Source organism: Anneissia japonica, unplaced genomic scaffold (assembly GCF_011630105.1).
Source record: "Anneissia japonica isolate Jap-2015-1 unplaced genomic scaffold, ASM1163010v1 scaffold287943_len491860_cov182, whole genome shotgun sequence".
Classification (NCBI taxonomy): Eukaryota; Metazoa; Echinodermata; class Crinoidea; order Comatulida; family Comatulidae; genus Anneissia; species Anneissia japonica.
Window position 1 is genome coordinate 127,447 of NW_022736938.1, and position 21,311 is coordinate 148,757.

The 21,311-nt window shown below is 31.3% G+C and overlaps 1 protein-coding gene across 4 annotated transcripts in view; it reads left to right on the forward strand.

Annotated features, from left to right (window-relative positions):
* LOC117116954 (beta-adrenergic receptor kinase 2-like) overlaps nt 1–21,311 on the forward strand; it is a 118,820-nt gene that overhangs the window by 59,044 nt on the left and 38,465 nt on the right. For all 4 annotated transcript variants that reach the window (XR_004446842.1, XM_033261098.1, XM_033261101.1 and 1 more), the window contains exons 5-11: nt 1,789–1,863; nt 2,259–2,320; nt 4,696–4,747; nt 6,271–6,362; nt 9,652–9,739; nt 19,191–19,272; nt 21,003–21,228. Coding sequence is in view for 3 of the 4 variants with exons in the window: in XM_033261098.1 (XP_033116989.1) it covers nt 1,789–1,863; nt 2,259–2,320; nt 4,696–4,747; nt 6,271–6,362; nt 9,652–9,739; nt 19,191–19,272; nt 21,003–21,228 (677 nt within the window). In the remaining variant the exon portion in view is untranslated. The remainder of the gene's footprint in view (nt 1–1,788; nt 1,864–2,258; nt 2,321–4,695; nt 4,748–6,270; nt 6,363–9,651; nt 9,740–19,190; nt 19,273–21,002; nt 21,229–21,311) is intronic.

Genomic DNA, 21,311 nt, shown 5'->3' on the forward strand with positions numbered 1-21,311 from the left:
AGTGATTTCTATACTTCCATTAGTATTGCATCGCTTTGCAGGTTCTGCTTCAAATTACGGTTAAAACAAAAACAACGTGACCTTTATCTGTAGCTAGTATTGTAGAGAGGCCTAGGCTATGCATGATGTTTCGTGGCCAACTCCTTGCCCTAAATAAACCTATGCGACAGGTTTAATATTTCAGTGATTATTCAAACGTAAAGGAATAGACACATACAAATGATGATTTTGTGTGGTTTTTGTTATCCTTTACAAGTTGATACTAGGCCTAGCTCTTATCCCGTCTGTTGTGGACTAAAAATCCCAATAATGCGAACGGCAAAACAACATATTGTATCTACATATGGAGTATTGTATAGCCAATGATTGGGCTAGTAAAATAGCCTGTGGGCTAGTGAAATCTACATTGAACTAGCCTAGTTTTTATAGTAAAAAAAAATGAAAAATCGAGCCCTGATTTCCTACATTCCAATTTTTAAGTTGTTACATACCCTTTGCCTTTATATTTTAGCATTATTTATATTAAATATTTTAATTGGCAAAAATCTTGTTTTATAGAGCTTTTATATTTCAAGCGTTTATTTTGTGAGTCACATGCACATACATCACTATGAGAGCCAGTGAATGAGATGACGGATAACCGTCTGGTGACCTTTTAACGCCTTCCACCCACATTAATGGTCCTAATTTCCTGTATTATTCTACCAATTTAAAAGTTTTGGTAATGACCTGATTTTTATTAACCTAAACTGGCGGATGACATTCATAATTGAATGCCAGCGTAATACCTAATTGACCTTTTTAATCTTTTTATCGTTAAAATTATCAATAATTATTATGCTTATTTGTGTCATTTTTCATTACTGTTTAATAAATATTAAATAAAATGTTAAATAAAAATTTTAATATATTTATGTTAATTAATTAAAATTTATCTTAATAAAATTCCCAATGAGGGCAGTTATTGACTTCATGTCCAATTTATTTAAAATGAAAAAAAAAAAAAAAAATCAGAATAAAAAACAAAAACAAACCAGCAATTAAGATAATGGGGTGCGATCAGCGTAGTTATGAAGTTTGTGAATTACCAGATGCAGTGATGACTCCAGAATGCTTACAGGTGCCGGATACATGTCTGACAGGATTCGGAAGCAAGGGCACGCCACGACCTCCGGTCACGTTCCCTGATTAGTACACGTGGTGGGGTCATGGGGAAGAGATTTTATGGATAGTAATAAATTGTGATTTTGTGTAACAATCATAGTAATCGCAATTACGGTACAATAACTTTGCTTGGATTGGCAAACAGGGTTCCCAGGTCTCCAGGAAGTTGCAAGAGTCTCCCGAAAATTGGGACGCACTCCTGCAACTCCCGAAAAATACCCATCTCCCACAAATTAATTAAATCTGCATGTTTTTGCTACTGCATTACCCCCTTTATTATCACATGTCTCATGGACGTGAGTGTCGATTGGTATCGCCTTAAGTTAGCAAAACAAAATTAGAGAAAGCTCATTTAAACAGATTCCCCATAAAAGAATTCTTCCGAAATAGGACCCTTCGCAAGTTTGTGTATTTAGTCCGACAGCCTAAAGTGTTATCGGACAGTAAGGTATCCATACGTGTGTGATAGAGAAACTCTTTCCCGACTTTCTGCTGGCGTTGCCACTGGTCATATGTTGGTTGTAGGATAAAACCATTTCCTCATCAGATGTCTGCCAAATGTCATAAAATAAAAAACTCGATTTTAAATAATGTGATACCAACTTTTTTTCCTTTTCTTTTCAGCCTTTCTCAGAAGAAGCAGTTGAATCTGTAAGACATAAATTGACCAAACGTGAAGTACCATCTAACCTGTTTGAGGTGAGTGAAAGATGAATTTTTGGGTTGCTCACATCCAAACAATTAAATCCTCTATGTGTGAAAAAATATGCTATCCAGCAATATGGCTTTAAATTCAGACTCAGAAGGAAAAAAGTTTTTTGATATGTTGTAGATCTAATTTTTCTAAGACAGAAAAAAGTTGTTTGACAAAGAACTGGGGAACGATGAATGAGATACAGATTTTTGAATATTTAAAAACTGGGCAAAAAAGGTGTAAAATTGGGCGGTTACGCCCCTTTTCCCCCAGTTTTAAATATTCAAAAATAAGATTGCTTTTACAACTTAAATGCTTGCTTCAACATTGTTCACATTCATTGTTTGAGATTTAAATGTATTTCAAATTCCTGAATATAAATATCTTTTTCGAATTTCAGCCATATATTGTTGAAATTCTCAATTCATTACGCGGAGATATTTTCAAGAGATTTTTAGAGAGGTAAGTACTAATACTAATTAGTTTTGACATGCTGTAGCCTATGCTAGTAATGGACTAAATTAGATTGGCACACTGTAACAACCGAAATACAGAAAAACAACTAGTTTTTATTTTAATAATGATTGTACATGCTTTTACATGTTAGTGGTAAAGAAGTAGGCCACTAGGTGTTCAAATAAAGAAACATTGGTTCTAATCCCTGAATAATCATCAATCTTATACATAGTCTATATATGGTGATGTTTTTAAGTTTATTAGTATAAAAACAGCAGTTCTAGAATATCAACGCGCCACAACTATGTATTAAACAAAATTTAGAAAAAAGGAAGATGAAGGAAAGTTAACCTGTAAAGAAAGCTATAGCAAAAGAAAAGATGGTAGAGTAACAAGTAAATGAAAAGATAAGATTAAAAAAAGAAAGGTAAAAAAATATTTAATGCCACTGCCACAGAAAGATATGAAAAAAATGACCAAAATATGAAATGAAATATTGAGGAAACACTCTGCTTTAAGCACCTAATGGGTGAGGATGTGGTGTGATGTATTAATATTATTTATATTATATCATAATTATTATTTAAAAAAGAAACCAAGAGGAGATATCTGTCTGTATAGAATATTAATTGTGCAATGATAAAAATGGTTTTCTGCCATACTTGAGAATAAATAGTAGACAAATGGAAGACACATTTCACACAAAGATGTATAAATTATTAATATAGAGACCTATAGTGATATAGTGTGAATGTTTCTGTTGTATATTGAAAATAAACATAAGAAACAACTAATAATTTTAAGTAACTAATAATAACTAGTTATAAGCTATAATTTAATTTTTTCATTTACAAAATAACAACATTTTATCAAAATAATATGAAAGAAGGTATAAATCAATAGTATAGTATGATTTCATTGGTACCATGCATTTTATTTGCACTGCTGACTTATTGACAGATATTATGTTAATGAGGTAGTTATTAAATTAGATTACCTTTAATATGATGTGCATTCACTGTGTGTGTTTTTAGATGTTTTGCTTGCCAACAGTCTTCTAAGAAGATTCAAGTATTGAGATGTTATAAAGGATCTGTCCATACTATGAAGTGTTATATGACAAAAGATTATGTGACAAGTTAGAGTGATTTGCCCATAATATGGTTATATTATGATGTCAATATCAAACTTATATATGGGCAAATCACACCAATTTGTCACATAAAATGCAGAGCTTTTGCAGACTGTAGTGTCTTGGGTATACCTACCCCTCCTTTTTATACCCAACAATTTACAATAACACCCTTTCCTAAAGGAAAAGCTCAAAGTATGATTTGAATGAGCTCAGATAACCGTAGACCCAACTTTGCTTACAAGCATTTCCCTGGGCAAAGTCCCAGGGTATAATTTGGGTGAGGCATAGGTCAGTAAGTTTAACAAATGCTCATAATAAATAAAGGAATTAGAACTCTTCCAATTGATTAGACCAGACATTGATCGCCAAAAAGTTGAATACAATGCCCATCCTTGTAAATTCTTGTTGTTCACTGTCGTAAACAGCTCGCTAACTGCGGCCAAAAATAGACAACACTGCGGTCCGTCCCTAAACAAGAAAGCAAGTTTAGGCACAGGCTGGCCTAGCGCGAGGCAAGACCAAGATATGGCCTAACTAGGCGCCTAGGCCTACTAACTACAATTAGAGTGTCCTCTTTCCTTGATGCTTGAGTAAAGTCTGGTTTCTTCACCGGAATATAGTTTTGGATAGGCTATTGAATAGTAGGGCGATTGTTCAAATTATCTGCCCACAAAACGACCGTCATTTTTGTTCAGTTCATGCACACAAGAATCCCTATGTATAATCCCTCCACCCCGTTACCAAAATCAGGCCAATTTCGTGTTCATGGGGGGTTGGGATAATACCCGAAGGAACTACATGTACGGTCTTTAAAAAAAAAAATCCTAGATTGTCTTTGAAGTAGGTATGCAGTTCTGAAAATTTGCCTTTTGATTGATTATCCTTGAAAGTGAACCTTTCCACTATGTTCTCCCCTTGAATATTGTTACTAAGGTCTCATAAGAAATAGCATGAACATAATGTAAACATGTGCATTGTCAGACACATTTGTTTGTCAGATTATAAGAAGATCATCAATTATTTTCTGAAATTCAAATTCTTCTGGTACATACCCACCTCCAAAATTGGTCCAAATTTCTGTTTTCCCTAGAGGGGTGGGGGAGGGGGGCATATGCCATAGGAACTGTGTGGTACATGTGAACATTGATTTTTTTTTTTTTTTTTTGCATCTTTTTTTCTAATTTTCTTCCAAAATGTTATTCCAGTAATATTATTGTATTTATTGTAAATCATATATTGTTTTTAGTGAGAAGTTTACAAGATTTTGCCAATGGAAGAATGTGGAACTTAATATCAATGTAAGTACCTTTGCATATTTTTTTACATTATTTCCTCATCCAATTATTATATTTTAAATAAATATATTACAATTGATACATTTCTTGTGAATAAACAGTAAGATATAGATAAAACATTTACTTCCAGAACTTTCTAGATATGAGGGATCCCCAATAATGAAATACATTTCATCTTATATTTTATTATTGTATTATGATATTTCATAATTTATATATTTTATCTTAGAAGGTGATGATAGGATGTACAATTTAATATTTAGAAATAAAAATTCCAATTTCATTTTTATTGCTACAAAAGCCATCATGGTCGAATATCTACAGTAGTAATGTTTACCAAATTATAACGCATTCATTACCCATGCTCTTCAAAACTGTATAGTACTTCCTTTACCTTTGTTCAAATAACCTTTAAGTCTTTTACTCTTTTCCCCATACATATGGTACCTAGATTTTCTTTATAGTATGTACATTTTTTATTTCGGTAATAGTTTAAATTGCTTTCAATTATATCCTGGAAAAAATCTGTCTAAAATTATGGCATGCATTGCACAACTTGAGCTAGTGCTGCAGATAGCCAAGTTAATAAGGAAGAAGAATGCATTAATGTTATAGACAACAGAAGTCGCGCATATTTTCATTAACAATTTGGTGAAGCCTGCTTTTGTAGTAAATATGTCCATTATATTCGTCCAACTATTGACTCATTCTAAGTACTATGAACGGGTATTATCCTTGTGCCTAGACTTAGATATATGCTGCACAGTAGTAGTGACAGCGGGGGTCGGGGGCAGTTACCATCTGTGGGACGGGCCTTTACTCTCATCCGATGCCACAAGGCTATTCAACCAAAATGCTAATTCATCTATTCAAATAAGGTTTTGATTGCTAATCCTTTTAAAATTGTGGTCTAAAAGCACAATTTTGGGTCGTACAAAAACTGAAGCCCTACCAGGGATTTTTATTCCAGGACCCTGACCAAGGCTACAGTTGGCCCTTTCATTCGGATCTCCTGTTAGAATCCTTGTCCGACCTGTCAGATCCCCTTGTGGGCAAATTTCTGGAACCACCATTGTGACTATCTGGCTAAGCTTCATCCTCCACTTTTTCAAACAAACCCAAACTGATTACATGTTGGCCTATGTAGTTAACCCAGTGTATGTGTGGGAGGCTTCACTTGATTATCTGGGTACATTACTCTCAATTATGTCAGAATGTAACCCGCCAGTACGTAGGTGGACTGCACTCCATCATTGAGGGTAAACTATACTTGACGCTATCTATTGATGACACTCTATCATGTAAGCAGAATTCACTCAATCATAGATATGAACGAATGGTAACATGACAGTCTCGCCTACATGTCCCGATGACCTAATTTTTGTGAACCTTCATTCTCTTTAATAAAAATGTAAACATTCTGAATGTTTTTTGCATGTTTTCATACAAACATGCAATTCGTTTAAAATGAAATCAGAATTTTTATTAATATTTTATAATTTTTTTTTCTTTATTTTCTCTTGCAGTTAACAATGAATGATTTTAGTGTACATCGGATAATCGGTAGAGGTGGTTTTGGTGAAGTTTATGGATGTCGCAAGGCAGATACTGGAAAAATGTAATAAATTATTTATATTATATAATATTAATATTAATTATTTATATAATATTAAAACTCATGATTATTCATTTAAATTTGTTTTTTTCTTATTTCATCTTTAGAGTATGCATCACACATATTTTGCATAATATTTTCTTTTTAATTACATAAATATTAACTACTATGATATAGCAATATTATAAAATGCTAAAATAATTTCATTTGGCATTATTTTAGTGAAAAGAAAATTTCACCAATAAAGCAACATTATATTTTGTTAGAAAAATCTTTTGTATGACCTTAAAGTGATCAAGTTTTATGGAAGATGATGTTACATAAAACCTGATCGCTTTCAGATCATCAGAAAGAAATTGTATCCCTATTGATCATTGGATCGAAAATTTCATTTAATAAAATTATATAATTATTTCTTTCCTGCACATGCATTACCAATACATTTGTTTCAATTCATTTTTTTTGTTGAACTTGAAGAATATACAATTACAGTAGAAGGCAAAATTAAATATCAAGGGAACAATAACTAAATTTAAAATGAAAAAAAAAAACCCAACCAAACCAACAAGATGTAATTGCAATAAAATCGATGCTGTTTGGTAATTTTGGTTTTTGGAGTTAATTAAATTTATGATATATTAGGGAAGAAAAATATAACATTTTAGTAAATAGTATTAAAGTTCTAAAATCTGAGAAAACATTTATATATAAATTAAGAAAAGATAACATCTTAGTAAATGGTATTATAGTTCCAAAATCGGGGATGACATTTATATAAATAAAGATTAAACAATCAGGTGGCATATAAAAATTGAAGTTTAAAATAATTAGATTTCAAAGATTACAAAGCCAATTAACTATAAAATATTATTAGCTAGTCAAAATGTATTTACATAAAGGTAAATAATATAAATCTAAAATTTGGGGAGCAAAATGTAACATGAAAAAATATAAAACAAATATAGGGCTTAATGCCATGCCAGAAATAGCATGAAGTGACCAAAACAAGAAAATTTGCTCTGGATACTGGATTCTTTTGTAGTACAAACTCTTGAATACCGGATTCTTTTGCAATGTAACAAGGTTTTTTGCGTTTTTTGAGTATACGTCGTTCTGGTGGATTTTTTGGGAACTTTCTGTAAATTATACAGAAAAATGTTTCCAAAAACAAAGAAAGCTTATAGAATAAGCTTTCATTTGATATATAATTTATATTTTTAGGATTTTTTTTTCATAATATAATATAATATAATATATATATAATATAATAGAAATGACAGAAAAATGCTACATATAAATCGTCAGCAAAAACCGAAAAAAAAAAANNNAATTATAGCCAAAAAAAATAAAAACAAATATAAAACATTCCTATTCCACACAGTTATATAATTTATTTACCCAACCATCCATAACTATAATCACGATCTTTCCATTCAAAAGCATCGACCACCCTCACATTTCTAGGCCTAGGCTCATCTTCATCAAGAACATCTCCGCTGTCAGAACTGCTTGAAGCCCCACCGTCATCATCGCTATCAGGCACGTCTAAGTCTCGCACATTTAAAAACTCACCTTCATCGCTGTCTGAATCAAAAATCAGGTCAATCGCTTCCTCAGCTGTGTACACATCTTGTGCTGCCATTTCGAAAAATTTTTGAAATTAATAATGATTTCAAATTGATATTTCTAAATATTTTTATATAAGTGCATGTGAGTTCTTCACAGATTTCGAAAGAAAAAAGCTTCACGCATGCGTGTTCAAAATTTCTGACGTATTGGAGCTAAAATAAAAACATGAGCGATTTGAAAACCACCTATTTTTTAATCACTAAATTTCGACTGCAGTCGAAAATGGGAATTCTCGGTTTGAGGTCAATTTCGACTACAGTCGAATACTGTATCTAGAGGGTTAACATTCATATTCTCCACATTATATTATTATAAGCTCTAAAATGATTGGTCATAAAATCGACTTATTACGGCTTCTCTACATACTGTACTAAAGTATACAATACCTGCCACATTCTAATTACTCAATTTAACGTTATTACGCTAGTTTTTTGGAGTGGCATGCCTCATACTAATTAAAAAGACCGAAAATATTAGAAAGCATATAAAAATCACAATTAAAAAGATAAGTTGAGGAGCTGCCATGGGAAAGTGCATTGTGTGGCTCATATTCATCTTTTTATACCATGATATTTTGCTCGCGTGTTTATATGTATGAGCAAAAAAAAATCACGGCATATGAATAGTTGGAGGCAGGCTATGGCGTGGGAAAGCGTAATAACGCCCCTAATCCGAGGTTCGTACGCTCTGTTGATCATCTTATCGCATACTCTGATATTTTGCGTGAGTGTTTATAGTATTAGCTATGCAAAATATAATTACATAAAGATAAATAATGAAACTTTAAAATTTAAAGAGTAAAATTATAAGCAAAAATTAATTTAAGACTGAAAAAAAAAAATGTGACAGCATATGAATAGTTAAAGGCAGGCTATCGCGTGGGAAAACGTATTAGTTCTAAAGCTGTGGTTCGTATGCTCAATTCTCCGTCTTCGTATACCTGATAATTTGTGTGGGCGATTATTAAACCTACAGCTGTCTCACAAAAGTAGCAAACTATAAATATTTTTTTTTTATCTGGTTAACGAAACAGCTGAATTGTTGAACATGAATATTTATATTTAAATATTATATTATATATTTTTACATAACGTACAGTATTATTACAGAATAAATCAGGTACTTTGTTATATTTAGATTTTATACATACAGAATATGTAATGCTATATCACAAATAATATACATTATGAAATAGGCTGATGTACATAAGTGCATAGAAATTGAGGCAAATATGTAATGCAATATTACATCATTATGAAGAAGATGTGCAAATTTTCAATATAAATTACTATGTTGGTTACATCTTTCGGAAGAGTAGGGGGTTACCCCGATGTTATGGTTCATTTCTGCCCCTGTCGTTGTGGAATGATGTGAACATTTAGCTACCATGAAGCGCCTCTTTATGGTTGCTATAGGTAGTCACGGACCATAACCATATGCAATTCAGCACAATTACGCTGCTGGAATATTTTTGCTCATGACAGACTGTATATCTAATCATAGTTCTCGTAATGAAGGAATTTTTCTTTAAGCACCAAATATAATCAGTGATCTTGCCCCATACAGGTTCCTTTCCTCAGGTAGGTGACCTTTTTCTTTTGGAGTGACTAACCTCCAGAGGGTGTTCAGGTATCTGGACTTATTGGTATTTATCCTCTTGTAGGTACGCAATGAAGTGTCTGGATAAGAAACGAATTAAGATGAAGCAAGGCGAAACTTTAGCTCTCAATGAACGCATCATGCTGTCCCTGGTAAGTCTATAATTTAAATAATTATTCAAAGTAGTTACTTGATAATCTAGGGTACTTATATACATCCAGGTATTCCTGCTGAAAATGAAAACATCCAGTTCTCTTTGTTCTCTGGGGCTGCCTGTGATATAGCGCAGGGCATGTTATTTGAAAATGGCAAGCTAAAAAGACCACCTAATTTTGGTTAGGCGAGTTACTATTTGTGGAAGGGGAAATTTAAGCTTCTGTGGAGTAGTTTTACGCTGTTAATTGTTACTTCAGTCATCAAAGTGGTGTTAGAGATCAAAGCAAAACAAAATACATGAAATAAAACATGTAGGGAAAAAAAAAATAAAGTCTATATTTCCTTAATAATTTTTGAGGAAAATCTACTACCTCATGCTTGGTTTATTTTATGTGTATACATATTAATTAATTAATATTCAAATTAGGATTACTGCACATAGCACTGTAAACACAATATACAAATAGATAAGTAATAAATTACAGTGCTCGAATAGGAATATGATTTTATAATCATATTAGGCACAGCCTTTTAAGCATATCCCTTCAACCTCAGTATGTATAGAGAAAAGTGTTTTTTTAAATTTCCATGAGCTTAATTTTATTTGAAATGATCAGCCCACAACTATACAATTGGAAGGCAACCACCAATCTACGTCTTGACCCTATTGTATTCGTAGCCATAAAATAGGAAATATGGAAATAATGAATATTCATTATTTTAAGTTATGCATGACAAAGAAGTGAGATAATTCACACAGTATGAGACCATTAGAACATGCTTAATTTCTCCTTAATAACAAAAACAAATTATCATCTTTATACATGTTTGTATGTATCATTTTAAGTAATACCTCTATTGGAAAATGGAATAGTCCATTATTTTATTTGTCCAGGTCTAGTGGTTTTGATGACGATGATGATGATAAAGATGATGATTTCTAATATAACATGGAATTCTATACTCTCATTATATTACTGTAATAGCATTATATTTATACTTTATTATTTTAGAATGAATATTATTAGATTTATTTCTTATATTATAAATCCTAACTTATTGTAATAAAATATGATTTTAATATAACTCATAAACTCAACAGAAATAAACATGTTAAATGTTTTATTTATTTTCTATCCAAACTACTCATATTGTTTTTTTTAACAACCTAAAAATAAACTTATAGTACAAAAAATATGTTGATTTTTTTTTTACATTATAACAAATTTAAAATATAACCAAACAATTTTGAAAGCATAATATATTTAGTGCCTTGTGTTAGATTGTGTGACATGATCTATCACCTAGACTACAGGTGGCCCTGCTTATGTTGCCTTGACAACAGGTGGCCCTACTCATGCTTACCTCATATTATAAAAGTTGTCACCTAGAGATGATAAATCGCGAAACATCTGTCATATTTAATAAGTATACTATGTCATAACACGTTAGAAAGTGGAATACTTAAAAAATATTCTCTCTAGTTGATGACATCATCATTATAATTTTCGAGCCCATTGTATGCGCATCAAAATTAACATATCTGATCTTTCTGTTAAATGGTAGGTAGTGAAATACTTAATTTTAGAATGGTCATAGGTCTTAATATGCTTTATTATTATAAGGTGAAAGTTCATCTTAAACATGATGAAAAATGTAATATAGAGTTTAATCAATAGAGTATCTTCACTTAATTGAATGTTATTTTTTTTATTGATTTAAATATATCCTTAAAATAATCTAGGACAACAAAATTGAATTACTTCAACATACAATAAAAAAAAAACTATAAATGCTCAGCTGAAGATATCAGACAGAAACCTAAAAATAGACACACTTAAAATGATAAAAAAAATACTATTTGTTGAAAAATATAATTTTATACGCTTGTGTTAACAAGATAATTGATGAACAAAAACAACCCAATAAGTTATCTAGATATAGCATACATCAACGCATACATCAACGCAAGTGAGAAATCATCACATATTTATGCTCATGTAATGTTATTCAAAGGAACATGCAAGACTGCTAACACTTGAATGAGTCCGTTTAATGTTTGCATAACTCTTAGTCATTTGTGGTGGAAGGATATTGAGCGTAACACTACTGTCATCAAGCTATAGTTTGGACGGGGGCGTGCTTTACTTCTAGGACAAATGACAAATATCGGTGAATTGTGTAGTTAACTAGGTTGTTGTTGATCTGAAAGCTTGATTGCATTTAAGTTGATATCACCATCATCTTTACCATTACTTTTTATTATCATCAAAATTATAACAATCATTTCTGAATTTCCTCTGATCATGATGATGATCATAATCATCTTGATCATTATAGTCTATATTATTCATCATAATTTTCCTCATTATCATCATGAATGTCATGCTCTCTATCATTATCATCATTATTAATCATTACCATCACTATTACCATCATTATCAACAACATCATCATCATCATCATTATCATCTTCATCATCATCATTATCATCATCATCATTATTATAATCACTGCCATCATGCTCAGTGTCAACATCATCACCTTCATTATCAATCATCATCATTACCTTCATTATCACTGAGATTCTCAGATTTCCATCATCACTGTCATCATTATTTTCACCAGTCACCACTATCATCATTATTATCTTCACCATTATTGTAATTTCATCATAACCATTACTAACATCATCATCTTTTTTAAAAAGCAATCATTACTTATGTAATAGAATTCATGTTTAATAATATATTTAGTGCATTCTGTCATTCATTGTTCTGTCATTCATTGTACAAATTTCTATATTATTACTAACACATTTTAATCATAATATAATAAATATTATAATGTATTAGAAAAGATTTAGGCATTATAACAAAGCTTTGAGTCAGATTTCATGGTCATAAACTAGATTATAATTTTATTATCTTTTCATTATTTTCTTGTTTTCATCTTGCACAATTGTTTTAATGTCCAGTCAACCACCTGTCCCATTGTCAAACATTCTTTTGGATTGGTCAAACCCCTGTGCAATAATTGTGATTTAATTTGTATCACAGTTACGCACTTGAGGCACTCCAAGATAAAAATGATAGTTATCACCCTGGCAGGCTTGTTTCTGCCATGTCATGCCGGAGAAAAATTTAATGCCAGTTCAACAGAATAACTTGTGACATGACTATAATATTTGGTCAATAAATGGAATACATGCTGACAACATCAGCCACATGCCAGCTCCTGTTGCCATCGGCATAGCAACAGTGACCTACGACTACTAGGGGATGACCTAGAAGTCGCGGGAGGTCAGATGTTAAGGTGCACTCATGCATAGCAAAATAAACATTCGAAAACCATGTTGAACTATTGGTGTAAACATCTATAATGATGCCCTGGTGAAATCGATTCCCTCGCCCTAAGATGTATTTGTCCAACCCAAGTGATAATGTATGCTTAACGGTCATCTTTAAAGACTGTTCAAATCGAAATGATGCATCGCCTGGCAACCGTGGAAATGCCTCTGAAATTGAAGGAGCAAGACCTGTTGTCATACTGTCAAGCTACAACAATAAAATAAAAGCCACAGAGCATGCAAAACAGGAAACAAAACACATTAGAGAATGTATTCTAGAATATCGGTTATATTTATTTAGTCGTATATTACTCCCGGGTTGTGCGCTGGTGCACATAAGGTGTAAACAAAAGCCTTCACTGTGACGGTCTTGCACTAGCCATTTTAATTTGTTTTTCATTTTCATCAACCATACTTCTCCATGTTGAATTTGATCATCCCCTATTATTGTTTCCATTGGTTTCCATTTCAAAACATATTTTGAATGACATTTCTCATTGTCCAATTTAAGTATATTACCTATCCTGTATAATCTTCTTAATTTGACTTCTAGAATAATGTTGTTGATTGCTCCAAGTCTATGCGATCAGAAACATCTTAATCTGAGTACATAGTGATAGATCAAATGAGCCATGAAGTAGCGGGAATGTACGCTTTACGTATGTGTAGTATTGATATCATTGGTTATGTATATATCACTTGTTAAATTAAACAAGACGACATGTAAAATATCTGGTTAGTTTACTGTATGTTAGTGTACCATTAGTGTGGCATTCATGTACGTGGTGCTACATGTAGCATTGTTATTGTACATGCTACATTGGATGGCGCATCGTTATATTATTAGTTTAATGTAGCACCAGTTTCATTTAGAATTGATGACTTGCAGAGTCATGTTGTTGAGTCATCTATTAACATATTGAAGTTATTACTATTATTTTAATTTTTTATTATTTATTTTTGAAATTTCATTAACCAACATTCATGAAACAAAAATCATGTAATAATATTTCACACAATTTAATTGCTTGTCATATTACATAAACATGACAATCAGTTAACACTAAAACGCTTCTGTAATCAAAAGTATTGCTGCTTTGAATATTTGTATTTTGATAAGTTTTTAAAAAAATTTTTTATATAGATTTATGATGTTGGTGCTTCTTTTTTTTTTTCACAAAATGTTTGTAATTCTTTTATTTTTAAGTGCAGTACTGTTTATTTTTCATCTCATTTTCATTTTATGATAAGCTGTGTATGAGTTAAGCTGTATTTTGTTTTTTTTTTTACATTCCAGGTTAATTTGTTGTGCTTTTTCTTAATAAGTTTTAGTATAAGTTTGTTTTCTTTTCTTTTGTATTTAAGTTATTATTATCTGACTGCACCATATAAGTTGTGTGTGCCAACGTTCTAAAGGTGAAATGTCAATAAATAAGTAAATAAATAAATAAATAGGATTAATAATAAATTCAATGATTAAGAATGTACATCAAAAAAAAATAATCAAATAAAAATAATATTAACATAATACTACATGATTATTGTGTAATGACAGTCTAAGCTTATGGTAGATTTGGAGAAAGACAGCATAATTCATGATTCGAAACTCGAGAGTTTTATTGTTCCGTAAGCCATCAAGGGCTATTATCCACTTCAAATTACTTACAATAAATACACAATAATAACATGTATTCATAATTACATACCATAGCATATTGTCAACAAAAGTATAATGTGACAAGAGAGTCAAATTTCTATGCTTTATCATTTTTATTTAATATCTTTAAGGAAGTATATTGAGGGGGAATACATAGGAATAGGCTGACCAGTGGTGTAACAAGACTGGGCCCTATGGCTTTCTTGAAACTGGGGGGCCCTTTTTGGACAGTCACCAATTCTTTAAAATGGTCATTTTTTTAATCATGTCTGTCATTGTATTCTAAATGTTTTAACAGACTTTTTTTTTGGCAGTCACCAATTCCGTTGGGGGATTTTAGTTGTGCTCGTATTTTATGATATTGGCGGTTGATCCAAGAGTTTGATGGGGCAATGAAGGACGAAGCAAGGAGGGACTTTCACAACTGGAGGGCCTAAAGTTGATGTCAGAGATACATTATGTTGTTATGTATCAACAAAGCCCTTTTGGGTCAGGGTGCTAGACCGAGGAAACTATGGATGGGCCCTTTGGGACCCCTATTGGTCAGGGGCCCTGCGGACCGCCGCACAAGAGCGCATAGGCGTTACGCCACTGCACATGATGTTAACTTATGGTATTTCTACTAAGTACTGTAGGTTAAAATTCTAAATATGACCGTTAAGTTTTCATGAAAATAGGACTTCTGCATTGTAAATTTTCCACATCACCCAGCTAATATTTGGATTCCAGGATTTGTGGTTTTCACGTCAGCTCTGTCTCCTTGTTCTTCTTTGTAGATCACAATGTCTTTCCCTGACCTTGAGGTTCCCACCCTCCCTTATGCAGATACCTTTATTCTTTTTTACTTTTCTGCTTATATTTACCATATTAATCATAAAAATTTTATTTATACTACGTTGTGTAATACTAAACTCTCCTACACAATTACAAAAACAGAATAGGAAGGAATAGGAGGAAGTAATTCATTCATATGTTCCATAATCTTGAACTATCTTGTAATCAAAACAATATTATTATACATGAAATCAATAACTGATAACATTCTTCAGCTGCTGTGGTGTTTTCAATTAGGTTATGTTAGGTAGAACAGAATTTAATCCAATTTAGAGGAAGCTGGAACTTGATCTTGATTGGATGTGTAGGTTTTAGCCGTGATGTGATCATTGGTGATTCACTAAATCCCACAAGCATTTGGCCAGTAGGGTATGACAAAAATGTCCTACTTTTATTAATGAACTTTTGTTGTGTCTTTCTTAATTCTCCTATAAGTAGAAGTTCCTAAACATGACTTTATTTAAGCTTGTCAGCTACCATATCAACTGCCCAGTTTCTATGTTTATGGTGCATTGCTACGTATATAATTGTTTTATTTTTCTGTGATGTCATCACAGAAGGAGTAAGGTTCAAGGAAGTTGATTCATGAACGTTATCTATACTTTTTTACAATATGGGGAAACAACTCTTTGGGTCATTTTTTTTTTTTTACTCTAGACATAACATACACCGGTATTTTAATTTAGTTAGAAAATTGCTAATTTAATGGAGAAGGATATATTGAGCAACGACATCAATTCATGAAAATTCACGTAAGCTTAATTTGCTATTTTTAGAATACCAATTGGCCGTTGACATCTCTGTTGAAGTTCGTCCAAAGGCCAATATGTCTACATTATACTGCAAAACCTACTGATAGTAGCTTCACACTTGTTTACTGTGCAGATAGCATGTAAACTATGTTTGCTATCCAGTCCACATTATTTTATAGGGATTGAAATTCTTCATGTAGTCATAACTGACAGGAAAGAGAGATACATATTTACATAATTTTATATTTATATTAAAGCGTTATACAAGAGGAAATTTTTATTTTAAAAATAAACTCGCTTTTATTCACTATAAATCGTATTGAAATTACATATAAATAAGAGGAAATAATTCAAATATTAAATGACAGGTAGACAAGGACAGTGACATATAATTAATATACTTAATATTATGTAAATTGTAGTGATAAACTTGAAAAACAATGCAATGTGCTCTATAAGGGAAGCATAATTTGCCTTAACCCTAATTATTCTATCCCATGGTTTCTCTGCCAATTCACTTAGTATCAACTTTACATTTATTTTATTTTTTATTTTATTCTGCCTTTAACGTGATAACACTTTCAGTGACGCAGCACTGATCTCACTAGTGGATCACATGAACAAAAAAGTAGAACAAAAACAAACATTAAAAAAATATACAGAAACTTAACTAAAATAAAAAAGAACCAATTCAAATGAATTAAAAAGAAGGCAAGAGAAGAGAGGGTGGTCAGAAAGATATAATTAGTTTTCTGATTTGATCAAAGTTTTAAAATTTTTAAGTTGGAGATCATTTAATTGTTCTCATGGCAGCAATAATAAATAATATTTTAATCGTGCTGATGCTCATTTCAAAGACAAAGAAATGCTAGAGGCATTTAAGAAAAAAAGAAAACAGCAAAAAAATATCACAATAATATTAAACTATGAATATTATTGAAACAAAGAAATAAAGAAAACTGACAAAGAAAAAGAGTTGGCATCACCGCCTCCATTTTCATGGTCCCTATTAATCGCATGGCCTCTCATACTTGTTGGTCGCAACCTTACTGGTAATGATGCATATCATCATTGTTATTTAGTGTAATTATTGTATATTTTGTAATATTGTTATTTTCTAGCTTGCAGAGTATTATATGTCTTGCTTTATGTAAGTCAAAGATCTGTATCCGAATATTCAAATAATTACAAATGCTGCATTAAAAAAAATCATTATAGCGGCCAAACAGTTCTCCCTCTAATTAAAGACCCTTCAATTAAAAACCAACACTAATTAGAGAATATGCTATGGTGCCACAAATGTCTTTTATCTTTATTATTCTAATAAAAGTTAATCAAAATCTCCTAAAGACCATTTAAACCCAGCTGTAAAAGTGGTCTTTAATTTTAGGGAGACCTGTACTAGTCTTTGGACAAAATGGACAAGCTTTGAATACTGTCGGCGTTCAGACAAGTCAATATAAAAGTATACAGTATCAAAGTATGGTAGTAATTTTAAACTTCTATGATTGATAATGAATTCAATCATATCTCTGTATATATACTCATCTTTGTGTCTTTCGTATTTGAAATGGTGTAGTTATGATCAACTTGCTCAGCTTTTAGCTGTTTGGACAGTCATACACCCCACCCCCTTCGAGAATTGCTGCTGATGTTGCGCGAGATGTCAGCGACATCTGTGGCATTAATGTTCAATTTTCTTGCATGTTGTTGATGACTAATGATGTAGTTGATGGAGGTGCGCAGATACATTTGCTGTACTAGTGTGATGATGGTGCCAGGGACCTTGTCGCCATGACATCACATGATAAACTGTTCTTGTTGTAATTTATCAAAGTTCTTGTTGATTTGTAAATTGTTCTATTTATTTATCATTTACCATTTGTCTGTGATAGCTGCAGTGCTTAATACTATTTTGAAGGGACCTTTTAGAAACAGAAATTGTTTAAACAGCCAACACTTTAAGAATCAGGGTAGTTAAAGATCTGAACGAAGGAGAAGGGGGACCATGTTTGGTTAGAGAATGAGTTTGCTATCAGCATGAATATAAAAATGCTCATATCTTATAATATCTAAATTGTATATTACTAGGCCTTAATATTAAACAATATATTTTTATTTGTTAAACAAAATTTTATGGCAAAAATAATGAAAGATAAAATTATTCTTTGAATTGAATTATTTTAATAATGTGATTTTGATGAAATACAGTACAGTATATCACATTTTGAAATGCAGCAAATGCAAGACAAATTTCAGGCTTTTCAGAATTGCATGTCTACAATTTTACCTCTTTAAGGATAGAAGGATACTTTATTCATCCCACTGCGGGAAAATTCATTCATTCATTTCAACCAAAAAAGGATTTTTTCTTATTAATTTCTGGAATAAATGTGGCCTTGCTTATTGTAAATATTATTACTACAATTGGTTTATTATAATTATTTCCAAGATAGGTTGCTTTATCGTTGGTTTATTCTTTACCTTGAAGGAACGTAAATTGTAGATGTACCTCATATACACATGCATTTAGTGTGCATGAATTTCCTATTGGGTCCAATTGATTCACAGAGAAAATGATAAATGTACAAGAAGAGGAATTTTCTTATTTAAGAGTAAGACAGGAATGATTCCCTCAATTTTTATTGTCTGAAGATTTTATTGTAAATGGCTCTGATATTGTAATGTTGTCACCTGTCTATAAAAATTTCTGCATTACAAATGTTTGTATAGTAATATTATATATTATAAATAAATACAGTTTCCCTTCATTATATAATGTATATTTATAAGAGAATATCATATTATTATTATTGTATTTAATACTAATCCTTTTTCACCTCTTTTTTTTTTAGGTGGATAGTCCTTTCATTGTTTGTATGACGTATGCATTCCAGACGCCTGACAAACTCAGCTTCATCCTGGATTTAATGAACGGTTAATATTTCATGTCACAATATTCATTATCCTCTAGTGGTTTAAACATTCTACTATTTTATTATCACTGTTGAAAATTTGATTATTAATAATTACCCATTTGAGATTTCAATAGAAATCTCTCATGATTTATATTACCTTGAGTATATTTCTTAATTATTAAGAAGTGTGCTTATACATTCATCTAGAACACCCCTAAAATGATAATAGTATAGTTCATTTATAGATTATTAGACCCATATACATATATATTTAATATAAAATAACTTCATTAATAATAAATTCAGTCTATTTTATATTTAATTTGTGATATAAAAAATAGCAAATGTTTTGGTAAGAGTGGGACAATTTATGATTGCAGTTATTATTAATATCTTCGCCTTGTGTTGGCTACTTAAAAGCTATTAACTACATTCATCTAGGAATATAACTATTTGTAATATACTAAAATTTGGTAAGGATTGAATTAACCTAAGTAGATAAAATCACTAAAATTAAATGAAACATCACACTGTTACCGAAAAGTAATAGTGTGACATATTTCATACTGTTATTATTAATATTTAAGTGCAATTATAATCAAATATTTATATGGATTTAATGGACCCTCATACACTTGATTTGGGATCAAATGCAGTTCATACTTATAAACAAGATATTTGAAAAAAAATGCATTTTTTTTAAACAGTGTGTCATTTTTGTCATTCACACGGGACAATATCTGAAAAAATAGAAAACAAAATTTAATTTTATTCACTCATGTCTCTGTCTTTAATATCATAATAAAATTAATTAATATTCATTACAATACTGGCATTTTACATGGACTTTTATTTTTTCATTATTATTTTAGAACACCCCTAAATGATAATAGAATAGTTCATTTTTTTTATGCAAGAGCATACATTCTGTGAACTTGGACTTGGAAATATGATATTTGACGTACTTAAACAATATTTTATTTCATAAAAATTACCAGTATTATATTTATGTGCAAATACATAATTGTATACCCTTCCCTTGTTTGCTCTTTACAATTATATGTGCATAAAGGCTTCAGAAATGCTAAGTAAGCCTGACTAATAATAATAGTGATAAATATAATAAAACTAATAATACAAAGCATACAAAAATACAATAGAGCAATTAACTGACTTCATAATAAATTGATAGTGGATGGAAGAATGTGGAGCAGTGGTGAAGTACCAGGCCTCCAATTGAAAGATCCAGGGTTAAATCAAAAGTTGATCATTTATGTCATTGGCAAACGCATTTATCCACTTAGTCTTACTCTCTCCTTATTTCTTCGCCAAAGAGTTTAATAAGTACCTGACAAGTTCAAAGGCCAGTACTGAATACTCGCTACAGCATAGAGTACCACTCCATGGTTCTTTTAGTATGTGTTTTGTGTGTCATTTGATAACTTAGGTAATAACATGTAGCACTTTGAGTCATTGGCATATGTGTGCTTTATGAGATTAAGATATTATTTTATGAAATATACATATATATTGGTACTGTATATTTGAATCTTACAACATAATAATAATAATAATAATATTAATGTCGGTCACTAATTGAAAGTATAAAATTACTTTTCAAAGTTGCCGACAATTTCTATAAAACTGTTTTATCATTATAAACTCTCTTTTTCATTATTTATCTCTGTCATTATATGTATAGTTAAATGAATGAGAAATACAATGTTGGTTTTTTTTCAATCCTGACAGGTGGTGATCTTCACTACCATCTCACTCAACACGGTGTGTTCTCGGAGAAGGAGGTGCGATTCTATGCCTCTGAAGTGATACTAGGCTTAGAACACATGCACTCTCGGTTCATAGTGTATAGGGACTTAAAACCTGCCAACATTCTCCTTGACGAGAATGGTCACGTTAGGATTTCAGATCTTGGTTTAGCCTGCGATTTCTCAAAAAAGAAACCTCATGCTAGTGTGTAAGTATATATTACATTTCTTGTTTGTTTGATCTCTTTCCTACTTTGTATTCACATAATCGCTTTCTCTTGCACTTTTCTAT